This window comes from Artemia sp. Qi Xiang Cuo, chromosome 12, assembly GCF_049724085.1.
Source record: "Artemia sp. Qi Xiang Cuo chromosome 12, ASM4972408v1, whole genome shotgun sequence".
Lineage (NCBI taxonomy): Eukaryota > Metazoa > Arthropoda > Branchiopoda > Anostraca > Artemiidae > Artemia > Artemia sp. Qi Xiang Cuo.
Genome location: NC_142805.1, coordinates 44,894,911 through 44,918,007, shown reverse-complemented (window position 1 = coordinate 44,918,007; position 23,097 = coordinate 44,894,911). Strand labels below are relative to the sequence as shown.

Below are 23,097 nucleotides of genomic sequence, written 5' to 3'. Positions count from 1 at the left end.
TTTCACTCTTTGCTTTCATTCGTATCTTTCTTATTCAATCAGTTTATACCTCGATGCTGGTCTTCATGAATTCCGTCGTTAAACATTATTTATCATTTCCTTAGTATGACCGTAATAGATCCTTGCAGATTCTCATGTCTCTGTTCCCACCCACACACTGCTGAGAAAAGGAAATCAAACGATATTTCTTCGCTCTCTCGATCAATAGAATAGGAATCTTCCCCGTGGGAAACTGTAACAAGTTACTGGAAAGACCGATAATGATACGAATGCTTCTACAAGATTTGGGTTTTGGAAAGTCGATATGCGAAAAAGTTTTTAAATCTTGTGTAACCTCCGTTTTCAGATTCTAACAAGTATAATTCAAACAAAAGGAATGTTTTCAACGGTCGCACGAATAGCAGAGCATTGGAACATTGACATGCAGAACAGTATTCGGGATGAACATGGGTGTACATTATCGCATGTTCCAGGGTACATTGAACATCATTTACAAATGTTCTGAAAATTAAAGGTTTAGGTTCCATGATTTTATGTACATAGGCTGTGGTTTAACGTCATATATGCACGGTACATTGAATAGAAGATCAGAATTACCCCAGAAAGGTTTATGCTCTCTATCTTTTGCCCCAGGCTCATATTCTATGATTGTGTATCCTTGTCTATTTAGAAAATTATACTTAAAGTTTGGAACATAAGCTACTAAGTTATGTAATTATGTAAAATATAGTGGTACTCGTGTCTTATATCCATCACTCTCAAGTTCTGTCGAGAAACGAAGTTTGGTTAATGCTAATGAAATAAAACAAAATGTTATGAAAATATAATACTTTATCAACCAAATTATGAAAACTACCACAAAGAATTATGGAAGGGGGGCCACCCAGATCACATTATATTAAATACGTACGTAAACTAACCTAACCTAACCAAAATACCAACTGAATATTTTATTGAAATATAGCTACAATCTAGTTTCCCATCGAGCCGAAGCTAATATTGACTGGTATAAAGACCATGAAAACCGGTTAGTGTCTCATCTTTGCGAAATACCTTTTCAAATAAATGAGCATAAGGAAACTGTTCTCTCTCTAAATTCTATTCTCTTACTAATATGAATTACATTGAAAATCACTCCTCATATTGAATCTGGTTGCTATGGAATGGTTGCTAGGTCCTCACAGCTATGGTATCATGCAAGTGCTGATCATGAATAAATTATGTACAATCAGTATCTATTGGCATGGTTTATACCTTTAGGCTGTAAGTTCTATGTTGTATATGTATATCATTATAGTCCTGAATATAACGTGTTCTGGTGGCTTTGTACGATGTATATTCCAAATGTATGTTCCAAATGTATATTCCAATGTATATTCCAAATCTATAGATAGCACACTACTTCTTTAGCCTACCTCAGAATTTTTTTCCCATGCCTTTTGCTTTAGCAATTTAGATCCATACATCCTCTCATTTAGTTTCCTAAGGCATTACAGATATCAAATACATATTTTCCGGTTTCCAACCGCATATTAGGCCGTCGCTTGTTCCATGCCTTTTTCTTTAGCTATTGCGATTTTTACTTTCTCTACTTTTTTAATAATATTTAGATGTGCTTCATTTTCATCAGTTACGCCATTAAATATTCTAATAAGTTAGAATTACGCTTTGGTAAAATTAAGTGTTTTTTTACCTTTAGTTTTTACCTTGGCTAGTCCTTTGTCATTAGGAGAAACATAACGCCGATCTTTTGTTTTTCTATTAGAGGCTGATGCAGTATCAGGTTCTTGGCTAACGTCCTTATAAACTCTAATGTCGCTATTCATAGCTATTTCTTCGCTTGAACCTTTCATAAAATGTTAAACGTGGACTTTTGCCCTGGCTTGTCTTTTGTCATTATAGAATGCATATCACCGAAGCTTGATTTTTTTTTTTTTACAAAGGAATGGTGAGCATTGATTACCTTATCCATGTCAGAATCCCAGCCCAACTATCATAACTATCATTTTCAACTTTGGCACGTTTTGACTTCACTTTTGGTTTGTTTTAATTCCTTGTTAAATTATACACAAATATTTTTGCAATTACCCGTTTTTTGCACTTTAAGCAATTTAATGTATTTTCATACTGTTTTCAAAGATATTTGATTACTCAAACAAGTCCAATTACTATCAACGATTTCCACTAAGCTTCAAACTTTTGGTTTTCATTTTTAAGGTTTTTGAATTGTTTTAGTCCCTTGTTAAAATATATACAAATATTTTTGCAATTACCAGTTTTTTTTCTCTTTGCGCAATTCAACATCTTTCCATATGGCGTCTTTTAAAAGACTTTTGATTATTGAATGAAGTCTGATTTCTTACAATGATTTCTACTAAGCTTCAAACTTTTGGTTTTCTTTTTTAAGGTTTTTGAATTGTTGTAATCCCTTGTCAAAATTTATATAAATATGGTAAAAGTGAGTGTGGTAATTATCGAGGCAATAGTCTGGTCTCTGTAGGTAGCAAAGTACTCATTAATATGATACTTTTTAGACTGAGAGATGCAGTAGCCAAAGTTTTAAGAGAAAAACAGTGTGGCTTTAGGAAGGGTAGAGGATGTGTCGGCCAAATTTTCGCTCTTAGATTAATAATTGAGAAGTGCCTTAGTTATCAAACACCTTTAGCTCTCAGTTTTATTGATTATGAGCAAGCGTTTGATTCTGTTAATAGAAGAATTCTAGTAAAGGTTTTATCCTTGTATGGTATACCAGACAAATACATTAAAGTGATTGCTACTATGTACAAGAATAACACTGCTGCGATTAAGGTAGGTTATGAGGTTAGGAGCTGGTTTTGTATTAAATCAGGAGTTAAGCCGGGTTGTGTTCTATCCCCCTTGATATGGATTATTTGGATGGACTATGTCTTAAGGAACACAGCAAAGGCAATGGAAGACTACGGAATCAAATGGGGAGGAAAAAGTCTCCTGGACTTAGATTATGCTGATGATTTAAGCATCCTAAATGAAAGTGTGAGCAAAATGAATGAACTTTTAGAGGTTTTGCGAGTTCAGTTTGCTAGAATAGGTTTGAAAATTAATGTTAAGAAGGCTAAGTCACTAAGGCTAGGAATAAGTGAAGATGAAAAGGTGACATTCGGTAATAGAAAGGTAAGCTTCACTTACCTTGGTAGTATTATTAGTAAAGATAGTGGGAGCAGTGAAGATGTTAAAAGTAGAATAGCAAAGGCTCAGGGTGTTTTTTTCACAGTTAAAAAAAAAGTTTGGAAGAATAGGAAGGTTAGTCTGCGACCCAAAATTAGAATATTAGAAGGTACAGTGATGACAGTGGTCAAATTTGGCTCTGAAGCATGGACACTTCGAAAAGCGGATGAAGATTTGCTATATGTTTTCCAGAAAAATTGCTTAAGGATTGTTCTGGGTACCCGTCTGACTGACCGTATTTCAAACAATAGGCTGTGCGAAAAATGTGGTTCAATACCGCTCTCTAGGGCTATTAGGGCTATAATGAAAGAAAGGTTGAGGTGGCTAGGGCACGTTGTGCGGATGAAAGATGGCAGATTGCCGAAGGTTGTTCTTTTCGGCCAACCCTCTAGGGCTAAACGGAAAGCAGGTCGTCCTCGTCTGGGGTGGGAGTATGTCATAAAGAAAGATTTAAAGGAAATGGGAACTTCATGGGAGGATGTAAAAATGGAGGCTCTGAATAGATTGGGATGGAGGAGGAGCGTGCTTAGCTGTGTTGGCCTCAGGCAGCTTGGTGCTACGGTGAGTTGTTAGTAGTAGTAGTAATTTTGCAATTACCACTTTTTTGCTCTTTAAGCAATTTACTGTAAACTTTTCCATGCATGAAAACCTTTAATTTTTCCACATAAGTGTGACAAGTGTGACAACAACATTGCAATACTGATGTAGGCTATATAAAAATGACGTCACTCACATAACTTTTTTTTTCAAAATTAAGGCTCTTGACAAATTTTCTCAAACTTCTTACCTATCTAGCTAGATCGTTTTTATAGGCCAGAACATCACAGGATGCCAATTTTTCTGAAAGAATTTGGTGCTGTTATCGAAAAAAAATTAATAAATACATACACAATTATTGCTCACTTATAATGATGTATTAGATGAATATAAATGCCTGCATTTACAAAAGTGTTACAATATGCATATGGAGACTTAAGAATCTTCTAGAATATTCTTTTTTCTCCAAAAATATTGCGTTATGACACTGTCCCCCGTAGTTCTCCGAACAAAACTGAACAATACGCTGACCATGCTGGAAGTCAGTGTTTTTGTTCGAAGAAGGACCTATTCATGAGAATTATTTTTGCGCACCTTTGGTTTATCGAAGGCTTTTCCGCATTACGCAGCCAAAAACGTTAATTTAATTTCCCCGTTTCCGCGTTAGACAAGCATTCGATATACATAAAGACATTTAAAGCTTTTCTGAAGGGACCACCCAATTTTTCCCCTTGTGCCAGGTTTTCCATTTTACACGCGATCCGCTATAGACAGGTTTTTGTACTTTTGTTTTACCGCTGTGAATATTTTGAAATAATTTCCATAATATGAGTGTTTTATCTTAGATATCAAAATATTTAATCAAATAGAGAAATATTATCAATTGATATAAATTCAGGAGCATCGTTTGAGGGGGGGGGGCAAGGGGGGCATATACCCCCCAATAATGTGGAAATAATTTATTATATATCTCATGACCCCTGACTATCTGGATATGGGCCCTCTTATCCCCCTTCCCCGAATAAAAATGCTGGAGATTCACCCCTGTACAAAGTTATATTTCTGATCAATACTCTGCTTATCCTGAAATTGTTTTTCCTCAAAGATCAAACATTATTTTGTATTACTTCCAAGCTTAATGTCCTTGTTCTCTTGGATGTTTCTAAAGGTCAATGATCTTGAGATTCCTCAAGTTTGATCCCTTCTATAGAGATGAGAAGTTTCTCAATACACTATTAATGAAAGATTTGATTGCCAAACTACCTGTATGAATGCTTAACATATTATTTGAAAAAAACTACGTTTTCTAAAGAGTTAAAGAGGCTGAGTCACAAGTTCGAACCTTAAAACGTACAGGGATTAGAAGGTACATTAAAAAAAAAAAAAAAATTTAAACTGAAAGTAAGGAGAGACAATAAAAATTAAAATGAACAGAAATTATTTCGTATACGAAAGGGGCTGTGCCCTCCTCAACGCCTCACTCTTTACGCTAAAGTTTTTATTGTTTAAAAAAAAGAGTTGTGAGAAAGTCAAACTTTAGCGTAAAGAGCGAGGCGTTGAGGAGGGCACAGCCCCTTTCATATACGGAATAATTTCTGTTCGTTTTAAGTTTTAATGTCGCTCCTTACTTTCAGTTAAAATTTTTTTTTTAATTTAAAGGCTGCGAAAGCGGGGGGTTGGGGGGGGGGTGGCAGCCCCCCAACTGTACCTTCTAATCCCTGTACGTTCTAAGGTTCGAACTTGTGACTCAGCCTCTTTAATTCTTTAAAAAACGTAGTTTTTTTCAAATAATTTCTGCACGCTTTTGTACAGTTTATTACTTATTATTGCTTGACTAACTGTTAGATGATTGTGTATTATTCTTTTCTTTCTCGACAGAGTGTTTTAAGGGTCGACCTTGTAACTCAGCCTCTTTAACTCTTTAGAAAACTTAATTTTTTTCAGATAATTTAAAAAAGAAACTGAGTTTCTTTTTTAAACTTTAAATTCAGTATATAAAAAAATTCCTCTGACGGGGAATCGAACCCGGGTCTTCCGCCTGACAGTCAGGAGTATCGACCGCTGTACTAAAGAGACACAATTAGAATTGTTTTTTAGTAAGTGGAATCTATTTTTGACGCAAGTAAATCCCCACAAAACTTGATATTTGGTGCTTGGAAAACAGGGAATGAGTGATCAGATTGAGCTGAAATTTCGAGGATAAGCTCCCAGGCCCCAGGAAAGCTTATCCTCTAAATTTCAGCCCGATCAGACAACGTTAAAGGGGGGCTGTGGTGGGAAAAATTAACTTGAGCTCTTATAGGAAAACGAGGTTTTTCGTAAATGTAAATTCGGGAGATAATTTTTTCGGTCTGAAAATATCAAAAGGCCCTAACAGGTCGAATTCTGCTTCGAATGAGTCCTCATTCACCCGGATCAGTTGCCAACTGTGGCCTGTAGGCGTGGATAAAAAAAAAATTTTTTACTTTAAGTTGCTATATTTGGTTTTTGGAAACCAGGGAAGGAGTGATCGGATTGAGCTGAAATTTCGAGGATAAGCTCCCGGGCCCTAGGAAAGCTTAATCTCTAAATTTCAACCCAATCGGACAACGTTAAAGGGGGGCTGTGGTCGGAGGGTTGAAACTTCCGGCCCACTTTTACCCATGAAGATAAAGTCGGAGGGGGGTGAAATTTTGCACGTTTCTTAATTTGAGCTTGGGCTACAAAATGCGATTACCGCTGTCTCCCTACGACCGCTAGGACCGGAAATCGCTTAACATTGTGGTGGGTCGCCTCTTTATAGAGGCACAATATAGAGGCACAAGTTTGCCTCCTTGATTAGGAGGAAAAGCAAGGTTCTTCAGAGGTGAAAAGTTAAGTAATTCGTTTATGAGAAAGTTTTGGATGAATAACTGGGCTGTTGAAGAACTACCACGGGAAAGATAAATGTGAAAAAATTAAAAGTATTTAACCGAGATGGTATGAAGTGAGAGGGTGGCATGGCAATTTTTTTTTATTTTTCACTGCTCAAAATTAAATTAGCTATGGATAAATAGCTAAAAGGCCAAGTTGATAAACTGCATAAAGCAAAAAATGAAGAAAAGTTCATATTGAAAATTGTACTCTTTTCATTCTCCTTTGCTTTTTGTTGGAGGGGGGGGGTTCATTAAGTAAAGCAAAAATATCTAATGCCATAAAAATGAAATAATTTAAGCCTTCTGTAAATATGACACATTCCATGAAAAAAAAAACAGTCCTCCTGCCTTTACTTAGTCGGAAATTCGGGTTTAACTTATGGAAGGATTAAGACATGGCTTAGCTCAGACTGAAGTTTTAACTTTTGGTGCTTTTTAACTACCCTTCCCTACTTAACTCAGCTTAAAATAAAAGCTGATACTCATTTCGGGGTGTAATGACTCTCAGATTTTTTTATATATATATAAAATTGTCCGTGTTTTGGGATCATTAAAAATTAAATATAAAGCTTTTGAAAGTTAAATCAGAAATAATAGGGTGTCTAAAAAACTCAATCTTTTGGGTCCAAAATAAAAAAAAAGTGAAGTTTTGTGCGCCCTAAGTTTAGTGGAAGGATCACCTCTAATGGCTTAAAGTTCAAAATGTTGCTAATATACAACGTTGTTTCAAGTTTGATCTTTGTTTTATACATTTGTAAAAGATTTTTATTTAATGCTGATCCAAAATCATTACGCTTTCTGAATTTCAGGCTTATAAGAAACCGTCACTTTTTGGAATATCCTTTCTAATGCAAATGGATTCTCATTGCTAAGTCTGAAGCAAAAAAAAGTTAAATTTCTTAAATCCTTATAAAATTGATACTTGTAACCTTTCTTAGAAGGAAAAAGCTTTCACGGAAACCCATACCCGATGCAAAGCGGCTATTGCCCGATTTTTCCATTTGTTCTACGTGCTAACTCAATTTATTTGATGCGAGATGTTTTTATGTATTAAAAATAAGTTTTTTTTTACAAAAAAAAAAATTATTTTATTTCAAGGCTGCTATGATAGTCAGTGATCCAAAGCTATCGTTCAAAAAAAGGAGGGGGTGGCTCACATCAGCCGCAGTTGGTTTGAGGGTGGATTCTAGGGTAATCAGAGGCGCTGATAACGAATATCGGGGTGCACAAGTTCGCACGCGTGTAGAACATGGTCATTTTAGCCTATAAAGTCAAATTTGGTCATAACGACGTCATACTGCTCTTGATTATTTTTTTTCTTACACGGTAAAATAAGCTGACAACTTTATAAACTTGACATATTCTGAATTCTAAGAACGAGTACTTTCACGTAGTATTTTTAGTTTTTTCTCCATAACCTTTATGTTTTTAGTTAACCCCTATTCAATTTTGAAAACAAGGTTTTTTAATATACTTTTTCTTAAGTTTTTCGATTTTTCTGAAATTTTTGCGTGCATAAGTATATTTTTGTATGATTTATTTGAATTCTGATCATCATTACGAGTCAAACTATGTGCCTCTTTTCCAAAAAAATCTTAATTCTTGATCAACTATTTGTTTTTTCTAAATAACGTCATAGCTTTCAGAAATTAGCCTACAATGAGCAAGGTTTTTTTTATTTTTTTAGCTGTTAAAAAAAAATGAAAACGAACCATACTGCATATCATTTGAAACGTCAGAATGTCCTTTACACGCTGTTAATAAAAACAAAATCGAAAACTGAATCTGCAAGAATATATAAGCGTTTGAACAAGAAAATTTCCCCCTCAAAAAAGAAAATTTTCTGAATAGTGGCGTTTTACACGAAATATTTTCGGCCTATAATTTTTATCTCACCAAACGATAGATCGCTCTTTTCTGAATCAAATCATATATTTTAATCATATTTTAATCATATATACAACTAATATTTTTAACCAGGAAAAAAACAACTATATATTTTTTAACCAGGAATACAAATGAATGTGCATTGTCAGTTTAATATACATATACTGATATTTAGCAATCAAAATGTTAATATTTTTTGATTAATTAAAGTTATATAAGTAAAAACATTTATATTTTTTTCAGTAAAGTGCAAATTTTGTTCTGGCCATGGGAAGACATAGGGGTTTTGCACCCAACTTATGTTAATTTCTGCTCGTTTTGAGTTCGACTCGGTTATTTGTTGTAATTTCTGTTCGTTTTGGGTTTCATTTATTTATCGATGCTGATTTGTGGTAGTTTCATGCTTGGCAGATTAGTTGATTTTATTTTTGCTCATTTTTGTTTAATGGAGTTCATTACTTTTCTTTGAAAAATTGTTTTGTGGAAAAAGTTTTTTTAATTAATTTCTGTTCGTTTTATATTGACATACTTTCATATTGACATACTTTATATTAAGAACTTTCTATATAAACCTTATATTCCCCCAGGGCATAACTTACAACCCTAGCACTGAGGGCTCTGAGGGGGTTATCATCCTAAAAGACCTAATTTCCAGAACTTTCGACTACGTTGAACAAAATGGATATCTAAAAAATTTTATTGGATATGTTAGGGGAACTGGTGGGCGTGAGAGGGGGGTTAGTTGCCCTAATGTCACTTTCGACTATTAAAAGGGCACTTCAATTTTCAATTGAATGAGCCCTTTTTGATGTTTTTACAACATCGCTTTCTGTAAAAACCTTACATGCTCCCAGAGCATAATTTACAACCCTTGCCCTGAGGGTTGTGGGGGGGGGTTGGTGGGTGGTTGGGTGGGTTGTCATCCTTAAAGACCTAATTTCCAAAACTTTCAACTGCTTTGAATAAAATGGCTATCTAAAACTTTCGATTAGATGTGTTTGGGGAAAAGGTGGGCGTGAGAGGGGGGTTAGTTACCCTCAAATCACTTTCTACTATTAAAAAGAGCACTAGCCCGGAAAACCTAAGACTTTCAAGCTTCTCATTTTCATTTCCGAGCAAAGAGAATGCGAAAAGCCGCGTAGTACATTTAACAAAATAACCGATGAAAAAGAATGAAAGACATAGAAACGAAGTGCATTAATGCGCGCCTTCAAAACTATGCCTCTTCTTCAACATATCTGCTAGAGCATAGTTGTCATAACATTGAATACGGTGTTCTCTCTAACACATAGCTTTTCATGGGAAAGTTTTGGTAAGAATAGAACAAAACAGAAAATGAAAACATGGGCTGGCAAGAAAACATAATTGCGTAATCCCACTCTTGGTTCCATCAAACCTGTACCAATAAATATTAGTTTGCCCAGTTGTACTGTATATCCAGTTTTGCTCATAGGTCAGTTTTTAGCTGAACCAATTTACTTAGAAACTACCTAGCATTTTAGGAAAGGGAGAGACGACAAATTTCGGATGAAATCTCTGAATGATCAGTTCCAGAGTTACGTTACTAGATAAGATCTGTAAAATCATTAGCTGTCTTTACGAGGGGATCGATTTGGCATCTGTGAAGACGTTCGAACATGAGAAGCTCTCGTACCAGGAGTAGACGTCACACTTAATCAAACTTAGTGGAAAATAAGAGCTAAAGGTCTGGGCACATGTAGCTGATTTCGGGAACCGATTTCAGCAGCTCAGTGGACAAACGGTAGCGGTAAGAAAAATTTATTGAAAGAAAAATTTATTGCCCGACATTTCAAAACTAAAAATCATAGACATAAATAGTCAACTGGAGTTTATTAATAGTTCCATGATTCATCTCAGCATAGTTCTCAGTTTAGTTCTCAGATCAGTAGCGGGGTCTTTCACCACAGACATCTCTGGCTGACTATTTATTTTCTATTTATTTGTATCCCTTTTTTGTGATGATCACGATGAAAATCGGCACCGATTTTGTAAATCGCTGCTGAAAAGTAGAAAATTTTTCAAGCTCACATCGACGCCAATTTCTTTTAAAATCGGCGCTGATTTGGAAATCACTTTCCGAAATCAGCTGTGTGTACCCATCACTTAAGCTCTCAGTCGTGCGTTTTATGATATGCGTATGATCTGATCTCTGTAGGGCTTGGGTGGAGAAGGGAGAGTGAGTACAGAGATAAAATCTTTATTCGTCAACCTAATTACTAAGCAGGCCGGCATAATTCATTCAATAAAAACTGTCCAACAGATACAATTGGGTTATCCTTGCTAGATTATAACGTGGGCAAATCTCAAAGGACATCAAATAAACATTTGTATGGATTAGCAGCCAAGACTTTTCCATCCAAATGAGGGAAGAGATCAATGCATATCAATTTAATTTGTATGGATTAGCTGCTACAACTTTTGCTTCGTCTCTTAGGAGTTCGAGTCCAACCTGACAGAAATTGTCGCATTTGTTTCTAGGCAATGAAGACCGACGGGTCAAATTTGGTGTACCACTTTATAAGGCCACGGCACCGTTGACACTTTATTTCCTCGTTCATGGTATTTTTCTTTGGTTTTTAAGTTTAGCTTAATGCATCAGTTGATTTCTGGTCATTTTATGTTGAATATCATTCTTTACCTCTTGATGAAAATCTTTTTCTCATTTAATAGGCCTACATAACCAAAAATTCACTAACTGGACAATGAAGTAGGCTATTAAACTTTTCCTTTGTCTGTATATATTATTGGATGAATTTAAGGATATAAAATTCGTGGACTCTGACGTTTCTAAAAGCGGTATTAGAGGCCAAAATTAAGAGAAATTCTTTAATATTTTAATTTTACACTTCCCTTTTTATGGTACCCAAAATTTTCCTTTGCTTTTTCATTGAAAAACGTTTTGTACTATTGTGTAGCACATATTCTCCTATCTATTTGACGTTACCTTAGGATATTAGAATTATTGCCCATTGTTTTTGTGTTTCAAATGTTAACAATACATTTATTTGAAAAGTTTCTTATACCGTTAAGGTTGCACGTAATAGCCTAATTAAAACTATATTTTTATTTTCTAGATGTCGACAGCCAAAGTGGAGTTGCCATCAATTGATATTCCTGGTAGAGTTACTGACTGTATTTCTCGACTTCAGCTACCTGCTCAAGCCCCATCTAGCCAAAATAATTTAGTGTCAAGTCCTGTCCGTAGTATAAATTCTGGTAGGAAAATACAATTTACTTTTTTTTTCATGATTGGCATGCGAAGGTATGATGGGTATGTGAATGTTAATTCGAGGCCCTATGCACCAGCAATGGCTCTATAGCCAAGATTCCCTATGTGGGACACAGGCCCCACCGGTGGGGCATGACAATATTTTGATTGGTCATGGGCAGAACGTGAAATCTTCGGCTGACTGTACATTGAGCCTTAATTTGAAAGAAAAATTCAAATGGCATCGCCAAGAATGAATCTCCAGCATTTTTACTGGGGGGGGGGAGGGGGAGAGGGGTCCCTATGCGGATAGTCAAGGGGCATGGTATATATGTATGTATTTTTTTCTCCACGTTATTGGAGAATCCTCATCTCCTCATCCCCCCCCAAACAAACCCCCAGGACATCCCATTCAAATGCATTTAAATTGTAAAAAGGATACATGGCAATATTATAATGCCGTTACGCATTGCCTCAAAGTCGTTGCATTCAGGCAATATTTTTCATTAGTAGCCTATACAATATGCCTAAAGAATGACCCAAAAGAGACACCAAGTTATTACCCTTTCAAGATTGCTTCAGGTGAATATACATACAATTTTGAATAGCAAAATTGAAATACCACGAGGGGACATCTGGATTTTAGAAATCTCTAAGTGGGACGCATCTCAAGTTCTGTTGGAAATCACTGCTCTAAAGGATCTTTATCCTTTCTATGCGAAGGATGCAAACCTTTCAAGTTCGAAGAATGAATAAAAAATAATGAATTTAATAATGAAAGAATAATTGTCACTTAGCTTGATTTTAGCTTTGCTTTGTTTTGGCCTACATTAAAAGTGCAATTTTAAGCGTAAATGCAAGGTCAGAAGAAATAACTAAATCTTTTGTGAAAAAAGGCTAACTGAGAAGCCACAGGAAGGCACTATATTTAGTCTATTTGAAAGTACTCTTTTCTTTGTTCTGCAGCATTTCCCTCATGAGTTTTAGCTACCACCAGCTGTTCCCTCGGAACATATTTTATGCCCTCTGAATTTTTTGTTTGTTTATTTTTTCTACTTTATCGTCTCAATCATTGACTAAATAATGGTTGTTATCTCTGAATTTACATCCAAAGCTCGCTTATATTTTACTTTGTTGCGATTTGTTTGACCTCAAATAAGCTGCTCAAAGAGTTTGCTTTTGTAATCTAGGGCGCGTTTTTCGGCCCAGACATAAGCTTTCAGGTTATTATTATTAAAACACATAAATTCCCACTTAGAGTTATTAATAGACAGACCTATCTGACTCAATTTTGAAGACAGCGTTTTAAGATTATTGCTCAGACCTTGGCGTGTACGACTAACTAGAAGGACATCATTTGCATAAGCAATATGACTAATACCTAAATCTTTATAAAAATTAACTTGGCGAAAGACTACAAAGACAACCTTCTAAAACACATATAAAAATATAAGGTGAAAGCATCCCTCCCTGTCACATTCCCCGTCGGAGAGAAATCGGATTTGAAACATCATTATTCCATTTAATACGGACATTTACAAGACTATACCAATACCCTAGTAATTTTACAACTGGATTGACACCAGTCCTTAATAGAGAATATAATGCCTGCGAATGTACAACCTTATCAAATGCACCACTAATATGAACCTATAAAATAAATAGAGACTGGTGGTTCATATATGTTTCATGATTTTGCTTAAAAGAAAATGTGCCTGGCTACAACCCATGGTTTTACGGAAACCAAGAATTATGCGAAAAAAATGCACTCAATAAATTATAATATAACTGATGCAAGGATTTGGCACATCTGGAAAAAAAAACATTTTTTTATAATGTGACATGAAGTCCCTAGTATCAAGTGAAGACTGCGCTTTAGGTTCACAATCACTCCCCTTAATAACTCTGCTCCATTATTTTTGATCTGTGGGAGCATCCCAACCAGTTAGCGTTCCTCAGAGCAAGTTTACATTCCTTATTTGTTTTCTGCTTTAGACGAAACACTGTTCCCGCTTGGGGGCGTTCACATGCGTACAACATACGGAGCCAGAACCTAGCTCTTTTCTTTGCAGCAATAACATCATCATTTATAGACCAATAAGGTTTCCTCGTACCAATGCGTACACGCTCAACTAGGACAGCCGTTTTAGTCACGGATTTTAAACAGAACACAATTTCTGTATAATAAAAATTCAGATCTAACTTCGCTTTGAGGCTAGGGACAGAACACTGGAGAAGATGGTAAAGCATTTTGATCAAGGAAAGTTGCGCACAGAGTCTAGAGATAAATAATACTGGATCACAACGGTTCCAATTATGTCTCAACCGTCCCACTCGTCACTGCGTTCTGCTGGACAATTAGTAGTATCAGAGAGACAGGGAACAGATAAATTAAAAGTGAGGGGTAGATGATCGTCACCGATTTTGTCAGCGTCATTATGAATATCTGAAAGTATAATTGAATCGCAAGATACTATCACATGGTCAAAGTTAGAAACTCCAAAATCTTTGTTAAGGACATAAGTGTAAGGGAAGTCCTTGGTAGCTATATAATATCCTTTTGGTAGAGTATTTAAAAGCAGCGATGCTCCGTCAGAATTCACAAGAGGGTCTGTATTGAAATCACTTGCTAATAGCCAAAGAAGAGACTTGGCAAATTTACTTTTGTTAGAAAATGTTCTTACATAAAAACCACATCATTTTCTAGTAATTCATTTATTTGCTGATCCTTGTCTTTGATACCATTTATATTTATTGATGCAAACTTCAATAATTGGTTGCTCATTTTGGGTTCTTGGACAGGGCTGCTTTGAGAACTGAGCATCTCAGGCATTACGAAACATGGTCACCTTTGCAGTTTATACATTTTGGTGGTGCAGTGCATGGTATAACTTTCGAATTGCTGTGTGACCCAGCACAACGAGAACATTTTGTGCTGGTAGCGAGAAGCTTACAATCGTCAACACAGCGAGAAGCTTACAATCGTCAACACAGTTATCAAGAGATTGACATGGGAAGCATCTTCTTGGCAGGGACTGATAGGTTTTTATGCGGTAGAGATCATAACCATTATAGAAACCAAGAGTCCTGGACCTAACATGAGCAGTTTTATTAAGAAATTCAAGACGGAAAATTCTTGAGGTCGTGATTTTCGAGGCATCAACTATTTCGGAAATAAGAGATACCAGTTCATATTTTGTAATGTTTTCAGGGAGTCCACGGACGATACCGAAAATATTTCGGTCTTTCACTTTAGCGGTAGCGTTAAAGATATGTTCACAGGCAGCCTTGGCAAGTTCTGCTGCCGATTTCTTGTCACCAGTCTTCACGATCCAACGTTTTCGAGCGGGATCAAACCATAGAGACACAATTCCTTCATGTCCTTCAAGACTGTCCAACTTGACTTTACATAGGTTTGGGTTTGATAAATTCACTAGGGGATTCTTTAGTACGACAGCATAAGTTAGCTTTTGTGGGTCAAAATTAGGGTCAGCGCGTTTGCCTTGTGTTTGCACAGATGTGATGCCCCGTTAACAAAATTGCTCAGCAAAAGAGCGCACTTCAAACAGACATTGGTTAAAACTCTTATTTAAAAGAGTATTAGCGTCAGCAGGAATAACTGGAACGTCACCAGGGCGACGAATAACAAAATCTGGAATGGGAATTTTTTTGTCCTCACACCTTATAAAGGCAGACAAAATGTCCATTATTACATTGAAGCAAGCACTAGAACCCACACGCATTCCAATTACCTCACCCGGAAAGCAATTATGTGATATAAGCTTTTTGCCAGCTAACAAAATTGAAAAATAGAATAATTCGACTGCATTTTATATGATCACGTCATCTGCGAGACCCCTTCTAGGCATTTCTGAACAAAATTCAGGACAGGGCAAAAAACAAGCGTACCGGCTGTCCAAAATTCTGCCATTTTAAGGCAAGGCTGAAAACCAGAGTTTGAAGCACACAATGCATGAACTCAGAAATCCAAAGTCCAAAGATGCCAAAATCACGAGTCCAAGAGTGCCAGAGGCCGTTATTTAGGTATATTCAATTATTTAAATCACTCTTCAAATATTTTTAATATTTCTCGAATTTCAATCTCTTGTTTAACTCGATTATTGTTAAATTCACCGCCTAATTCCTTACATCAAACTTTAAACACTTGGGTAGTTTCAGCCAGACAGCTAAGCTTGCAATGATATCCTATTTTAATGTTTGCACTTCAAAGATATATCCCGTTCATAAAGAAAAACTTGCCATACAGGTTTGTTAATACTCCAATGTTTATTACGATAATCCAGTGTTCACTCAATGAAAGCTAGTTTGCTACTAATAAAAAAAAGTTTATTATATTACTATAATAAAAGTCTGACATTTCAGCTTCAAGTCTTGAAGACTTTATCCACGGGGAAAAAAAAGGAAAAGCAAAAAAAAGAAACAAACCTGAAATAAACAATACATATGAAGAAAATAAGAAAAGAAGAATACAACTCTAGAAAAGCTTAACGAAAACAAAACAAAAGAAATATGATCATTATGGACCGACAACATGATGAAATTGTTGACTACTTCTTGTGGCTTCAAAGTCTAAACCCCTTCAACAGTTGCCACACTTTGATATAAAAATGACGTCTTCAATTGCCAGCTCCAGCTTCTGAAGAGCAAACATATGGAAGAATAATATTCTATCAAACTAACTAAATTTGTGTTTAATGAGCATTCTGATGACCCCCATTGTCATGAAAAGATGAAAAACATGGACCTTGAAAACACAAGACGAAAAAAACATCTGGCCTTCGAATATAGAAAAGACTGAAATACACTGATGCTGTACTCAACAACGTCAAGAAACTGAAGCTATACTGGCTCAAGCAAATGGAGCCGAACTGTTTCCTTAAAATAGCCCATTAAGATTTTCTGTACGGACTTCGTTCTCGCAACAGACGTAGAATTTCACCAGGGTCAGATAATAAAATTATCTTGCACGACACTGGATAGAGTGTCATATTGAGCCTTATACAGGAGTTGGCTGAAGCAAAGCCCCCCCCCCCCGAGGTTGACTGGAATATAAGAACGTAATTACTATTTTTGTTTTGGAGTTTTGGTTTGTGTTGATGAGGCTCAATTTTACCTACCGTTCAGTTAGCTTCGCTACTTAACTTAGGTTCTTTCAAGGGGCCTCTCTGACTAACCTTGATTTTAGACAAATCTGCCCTTCCTCTCGACGTGTCTTCGGTATCTCACTAAAAATTTTTCCAAATATGTGAACCCCCCCCCCCTCAGAAAGCTCACTTTATTTTTAGCCTAGATTTTTGCTTCAGATTAAGTCTGGAATTAATTTTCAGTGCTCAAAATGAATTGATGGACCGATCACAAAACAGTCGAAGTTTTCATGGATATAAAATCCGTTTCTGATGCTTTAGGCTTATTTCGGCTATTTAAGTATTTGCTGGCTTTTCAATCCACCCCTCCCCTCCCCCTCAGACGAAATTTCTGTTGAAGCTTGAAGTTTTCGTTGTTAATAGGGAACTACATTGATGGAGTACAGAACATGTTAAGAAATTTGATTTGTAATTACTTGTACTTACTTACTTGTACTTGTGGCAAGGTACAGGCTGTTCAGCCCAACTTAGTATCGAGGATAGGGTTGACTATATTTTACCACTAACTTCGGTCTTATGTTTGGGGATGGATGATTTCCAACCACGATTTATTCCAATTGCGTCCGTACTTCCTGAAACCTCCCAAGGGCTTGAGGTCTTTCTTCATTGTGGTATGCCAAGATTTAGTTTGACCACCTTGCCGTTTCTTCCAGTGGGAGAGGGGCTTAAATTCAAGTGACTGACGGGTCAGGTACTCACTTGGGCGCCGCATAAGGTGCCCAAACCATCAGAGCCTTCTGCTTTTGACGATAGCGGATAATGAATGCTTCTTATTGCTTCGCTCTCTTTCGGCTCTAAATCTGTTTACGACGACGATGGTAAAAATCTTTCCGGCAATTTCCATGAGCGAGATGCCTCGATAGTTTTTGCCGTCACTCCTGTCACCCTTCTTGAAAACTGGGATAATAGTTGCATCCCTCCAATCACGGGGGACGTACTCGCTCTTCCAGGTCTTCTTGAGGAGGTCCGTGATTATGTTGACCAAGGATGGGCTTGCTTTATAGAGCTCTGGTGGTAGCCCATCTTCTCCTGGCACTTTATGGCTCTTGAGCGATTTTACCACTTTCATTACTTCTTCAAACGTTGATGGGCAAATGTCGACTGGGTACTGATTTCACGGTTAGGAGGATTCAGGTCTACTGTCCGGTGGTATAGGAGGTGGGGGAGCTCGTTAGGTCTATTTAGGAGGTCTCGGAAGTGTTCTGCCCATGGATTCATTCTTTCTTGTCTGTCGGTTATTACTGTACCGTCCATCCTCTTTACGTTTTCATCAGTTAGATTTCGTGATCTCTTGAGGTGCTTAAGGATCTGGTATCGCTTTTGGGCATTATTTCTTCTGGCCGCTTCTTCCAGTCCTGTTGCAATATTCGCCCAGTATCTGTTCTTCTCCCTCCTCGCTGGTATGTGATTTTTCTTTCGAATCCGTTTGAACTCTTCCCGATCTTGGCAATCTTTCGACTTGTCTGAGAGTGCCTGAAGTGTCTTCACCGTGCACCACTTCTTGTGGTTTTTCGCTCGTTTTCCGAGTATCTTTAAGGCTGCTTCTTGTGTTGTTGCTTTGATTTTTTGCCAAGACCGCTCTATATTTTCGGCATCCGAATTGTCATTCCGATCTTGGAGGACTGCGAGAGCTTTGAAACTGTTGCTTTGCTCGAAATCAAACTCTGCCTTAATTGCTGGGATTTCTTGCTTTTTTGTATTCTATTTATACGTGGGGCATGTTCTTCTCCTGGCTTACAGTTTCTGGTGTAGTTTGGCTACGACAAGGTAATGGTCGGCCGCATTTTTTGAGCCAATATCTGCCCCTCTGTATGTCCTGAAGGCAAGGAAAGAGGATCACCATCTTTGTCTTATCATTAGATAATCAAGTTGTGCAAGTGTGCGGCCATCTCGGGATCTCCACGTGAACGTATGAGCATTTTTGTGTTGGAAAAAAAGTATTCATAAGGGATAGCTTGTTATGTATTGCACACTGAATCAATATTGTACCATTCACACAACGTTCTCCACGTCCGTGTGGTTCAATACTACCATGTTCTGCATGGTCAAAACGGGGTCCTAACCTCGCATTGAAATCCCCCCCAATAAAAATCTGGTCTCGGTTAGGACAGTTGTTAAGGACCGCCTGAAATTCACATAGAAGGGGCCTTTCAGGGGGCCAGGGGAATCGCGTCTAGGTGCATATGCTGCTACTACAGTCACGTTGAAAGGGTGGCCATGCAGTCGGATATTTGCTATTTGGTTGGAGACTGGATCCCAGTCTAGTATTGATGATTTGGTCTTCTCACTGAGGATGAATCCGAAACCGTGACGTCCGGAGCCGTAGCTGGAGCCAGATCTATAAAAATGACATACGTCAGCCATTTCTGGTGGTTTTACCATGGTCATTTAATCTTGTTTCAGTGAGGCACAGGATGTCTAGGTTGTATCGGTAGAATTCTTTGGCTCTAAAAGCCTGCGTCACGTCACATTCTAGCGAACATAGATTCCAGGTTGCAATTCTTAAAGTCCTCTTCATCATGTTCAACAATATTGATGTTGTACTGATTCACCTACTTTTTGCCAAGGTTGTTGGAACCCTTGATGCGTTGCTTGCCAGGGATGCCGTAGCACAGGTTGTTTTTCTTTGGTATAACATTATTCCATGGTGTTTCGTGGGAATTTTGTTGACCGACGGTTCCCCAGGCCATCGGTTACCCTGTTGCGTTAGCACTCTTATAGCAGTTTAAGAGAGTGTCCACCCTTCCACCACTTTGAAGTGCACCTAGGATTTCCCAAACGGACACTAGGGACGGAGGCAGAAATTCTTGAGCCCACTCGTTGCAGCCCAAGGCCACTGCAACAAGCAGAAATACACCTTGCCATGTAAACCCACCTAAGTCCGAAACTCTCGGTCCGAAAACTCTTAGTTTAATAGTTTTAGTGTCTGGTGCTCAAATTCTCCGTTCAAAACTTGACCTTGATAAAGTATATAAGACTTAGGAGCTTTTTGTTGAACTGAAACCGATCTTAAGAATAAAATGGTGATAATATTATTACCATTATGTAATTTTGTCTCTTTATTTTGCTGCTTAAATGCCTTTTTAATAGCTTTATCTACAATTAAAAAAAAATATTGAGATAACAATTTCACAACTAAACGAGATTACCTCTTGAAGCTTCCGGGACGTAAAATAGCCATCATTGCAGATACTAAAGCTGGACTGTTACCCAAACGAGCAAATTAAACTCGTTTTAAGTTGTTTAAACAGCTGAAGTGATCGAAACTAAGAGACTTTAAATATAAACTAGTCTATTTCAAAATTTCACTGTGTCGGCATACTTCCTCTTTTGTTACTATTAATAGTGATCGTAACAGCATTAGCAACAGCAATAACCGCATTTTTAATAGGTGTTACTAGGATTTATGAAAAGATCTCCAAGAAGATCTTTGCCTCAGCTTTTTTTATTCGAACGATTGATAGGATCTGGTTGTTTTTAAGAGAATTGTGTCCATGGAAGATTTTACCTTATAAATGATTGAGCACTCAGAAGCATGTAGCGATTGAAGGCGTTGTCCGAGAAAGAACGAAGAAAAATATGGACTTAAGGAGAAGTTTTGCTAAAACAAAAAACCAAGCCCTCTGAAGAATGTAAACACAAGGAGATTTCCATTATAAAAAAATTGACACATTGGTGCAGTTTTCCGTTTACTTAATTTTCAACGGTCGGAACTTACGCTGCCGCGATTTTTTGCTGGTTGTATTTTCCTTGGGGCAATATATATTTTGCGCAATCCTTCGTTCCTACAATATTCCATAGGCCTAATAGTGGTGGGCGAAACCTTATATGGTTAAGATCTTCTAGAAAACTTGTACATATAGAAAAGTACACTAATAGAAGACCACGGTCGAGGTTGAAATCCTCTGTGCGCACAATCTTTGCTGAACAGTCTTTCAAAGTTGTAATCTTCTGTCCGTATGATTATTTTGTATTTTTTTTTAGTAATTTAAAAGAATAGGTATAGAAAAAAAGTATGAATGCTTGTCTTGTTCATTTGGGAAATTGTTAATGTTTTATATTTTACAGTTCTCCTCTCTTAGTTTCAACAATGCGCCCTACTCCACAGGAAGATTTTTTTTTGTCGCAGTATTCCGTGACAACGTAGCGCAACGGTGTGATTCCTGCGATTTTTTTCCAGTTATTTAATTTTATTTACACATAATTTATAAAAAACAAGCGCCAAGGAACTTTTCGACTCGTTTGGCCAACTCCAACTGTCAACGCATATTTCAATATAAATAGACAAAAACAAAACAATATCCCCCAATATGTTTATTAATTAAGATTAATAAACATTATTCTCAGGAAACTAACACTAATACTACTATGATTAAATCGTGTCATTCGTGTAATTTTGTCGTTTCTTCTGATTTTCCATGGCTACAAACGTTCCTGGGTAAATTTCTCGTGCATATCTTTTTTCTACGGGAAGGCGTCAGGACATCCAACCGTCAGGACATCCAACGTCATGACATCCACAAAATCCGTCATAACAGTAGAGGTGCTACATTATACTTTGGGAAGATTATGTTCCTTCTTGTGCTATTTGGTTAGATTATGTTCCTTCCTATGCTATTCTACGGGACCTCTACACCTTTTCAAAGAGAGTGAGTATCCTCTCACACCTATACTTCCTTGGTACCTTTCCAAGCAAAGTGTCAAAGAGAGTGAGTAGAACCTGTCAAAGAGTTTGATAAACTCTAGCTTAAAGGCATCTCATCGAGTTTGATTAAGAATGCAACATGTCTAGAATTGATGCCATATGCTGTTGAATCATTTACCAAAAAAACTCTATTTGCAAAAAAAAGGGTTTAGCAGGTGCGAATTGGCCTCTATGAACGATGTTAAGTAATGTTTGAATAATAGGAGCGTGAATGATTCTAATTAGTGATTGGATCGTATGAAGATGAAGAAAAAGGGGTAAACTGATTAGCAGTTAAGGTAACCCCGAAGAGCATGTTAACTCATAGCTTATTTATTATAAATTTGGAACAATATCAATCGATGGAAATGGTTAACGATGATAAAATGGTCTTGTGACATGACCTAGCTTTACTTCTTCGATGTGTTCTGTATAATACACAAGTGGCGTTTGAACAGTGTTGTCAATTTAAAATAGAGTTTAACGTTATAGTATACTTAAAAGTTGATACTAAAAGAGATGTAGATGAAAAGAAAAGAATTTTAATAATGGATAGCCTTACTTCTTCGATGTGTTCTGTATAATACGCAAGTCGTGCTTGAACAGTGTTGTCAGTTTAAAATAGAGTCTAACGTTATAGTATACTAAAAAGTTTATACTAAGAGAGATGAAGATGGCAAGAAAAAAATATTAATAATGAAATTCAGAACAAACCTTAGAAATCCTTGCAAATCAAGTAGTAAGGTGTATGTGAGTACGAACCATCAAGGATAATAAGCACCAGCAACCCTAACCACCAGAGACCTCAACCCCCCAAAGGTCCCCTATCCCCAAACTCGAAGAGAGCCCCCTCCCTCCAACTTTTTGGCCCCCCCCTCTATTTTTTTTATTTTTAAAGTTTTTTTTTAAGTTTTTTTTTATTATTTTTTTTAACATGATATATTTTTTTCAACTTTTTTTACATCTCTAAATCATATCAGAAAAATAGAATGACACTTTTGCTTTAAATTTTAAAATATATTCTTATGCATACCCTTACTCCTATTGATGAGCACCGATGGTTCTAATTCAATATTTTCTTCATGAAAACAAACTTTTTTTTAACTATTTTTTTTTTTGGACTTCGAAAATATTCAACTTTTTTTTACATCTCTAAATCATATTAGAAAAATAGAATGTCACTTTTGATTTAAATTTTAAAATATATTCTTGTGCATGCCCATACTCCTAATGATGAGGACTGATGGTTCTAATTCAATATTTTTTATCATAAAAAAACAAACTATTTTAAAAAAAAAATTTCTGGACTTCGAAATTCTTCAATTTTTGTTTTTATCTCTAAATCATATCAGAAAAATAGAATGACACTTTTGATTTGAATTTTTAAATATATTCTTGTGCATACCTATACTCCTAATGATGAGGGCTGATGGTTCTAATTCAATATTTTTTTCATAAAAAAACAAACTATTTTTTTTTAATATTTTTTTTTGGACT

At 36.5% G+C, this 23,097-nt stretch overlaps 1 protein-coding gene across 1 annotated transcript in view; it reads left to right on the top strand.

Moving 5' to 3' along the window:
• Positions 1–1,220: 1,220 nt before the first annotated feature.
• The window catches only part of LOC148946170 (uncharacterized), a 71,161-nt gene continuing 49,284 nt past the window's right edge, over positions 1,221–23,097 (top strand). Inside the window, exons 1-3 of the mRNA XM_089097624.1 lie at positions 1,221–1,263; positions 2,666–2,808; positions 11,618–11,759. Of these exons, the coding sequence (XP_088953750.1) occupies positions 1,221–1,263; positions 2,666–2,808; positions 11,618–11,759 (328 nt within the window). The remainder of the gene's footprint in view (positions 1,264–2,665; positions 2,809–11,617; positions 11,760–23,097) is intronic.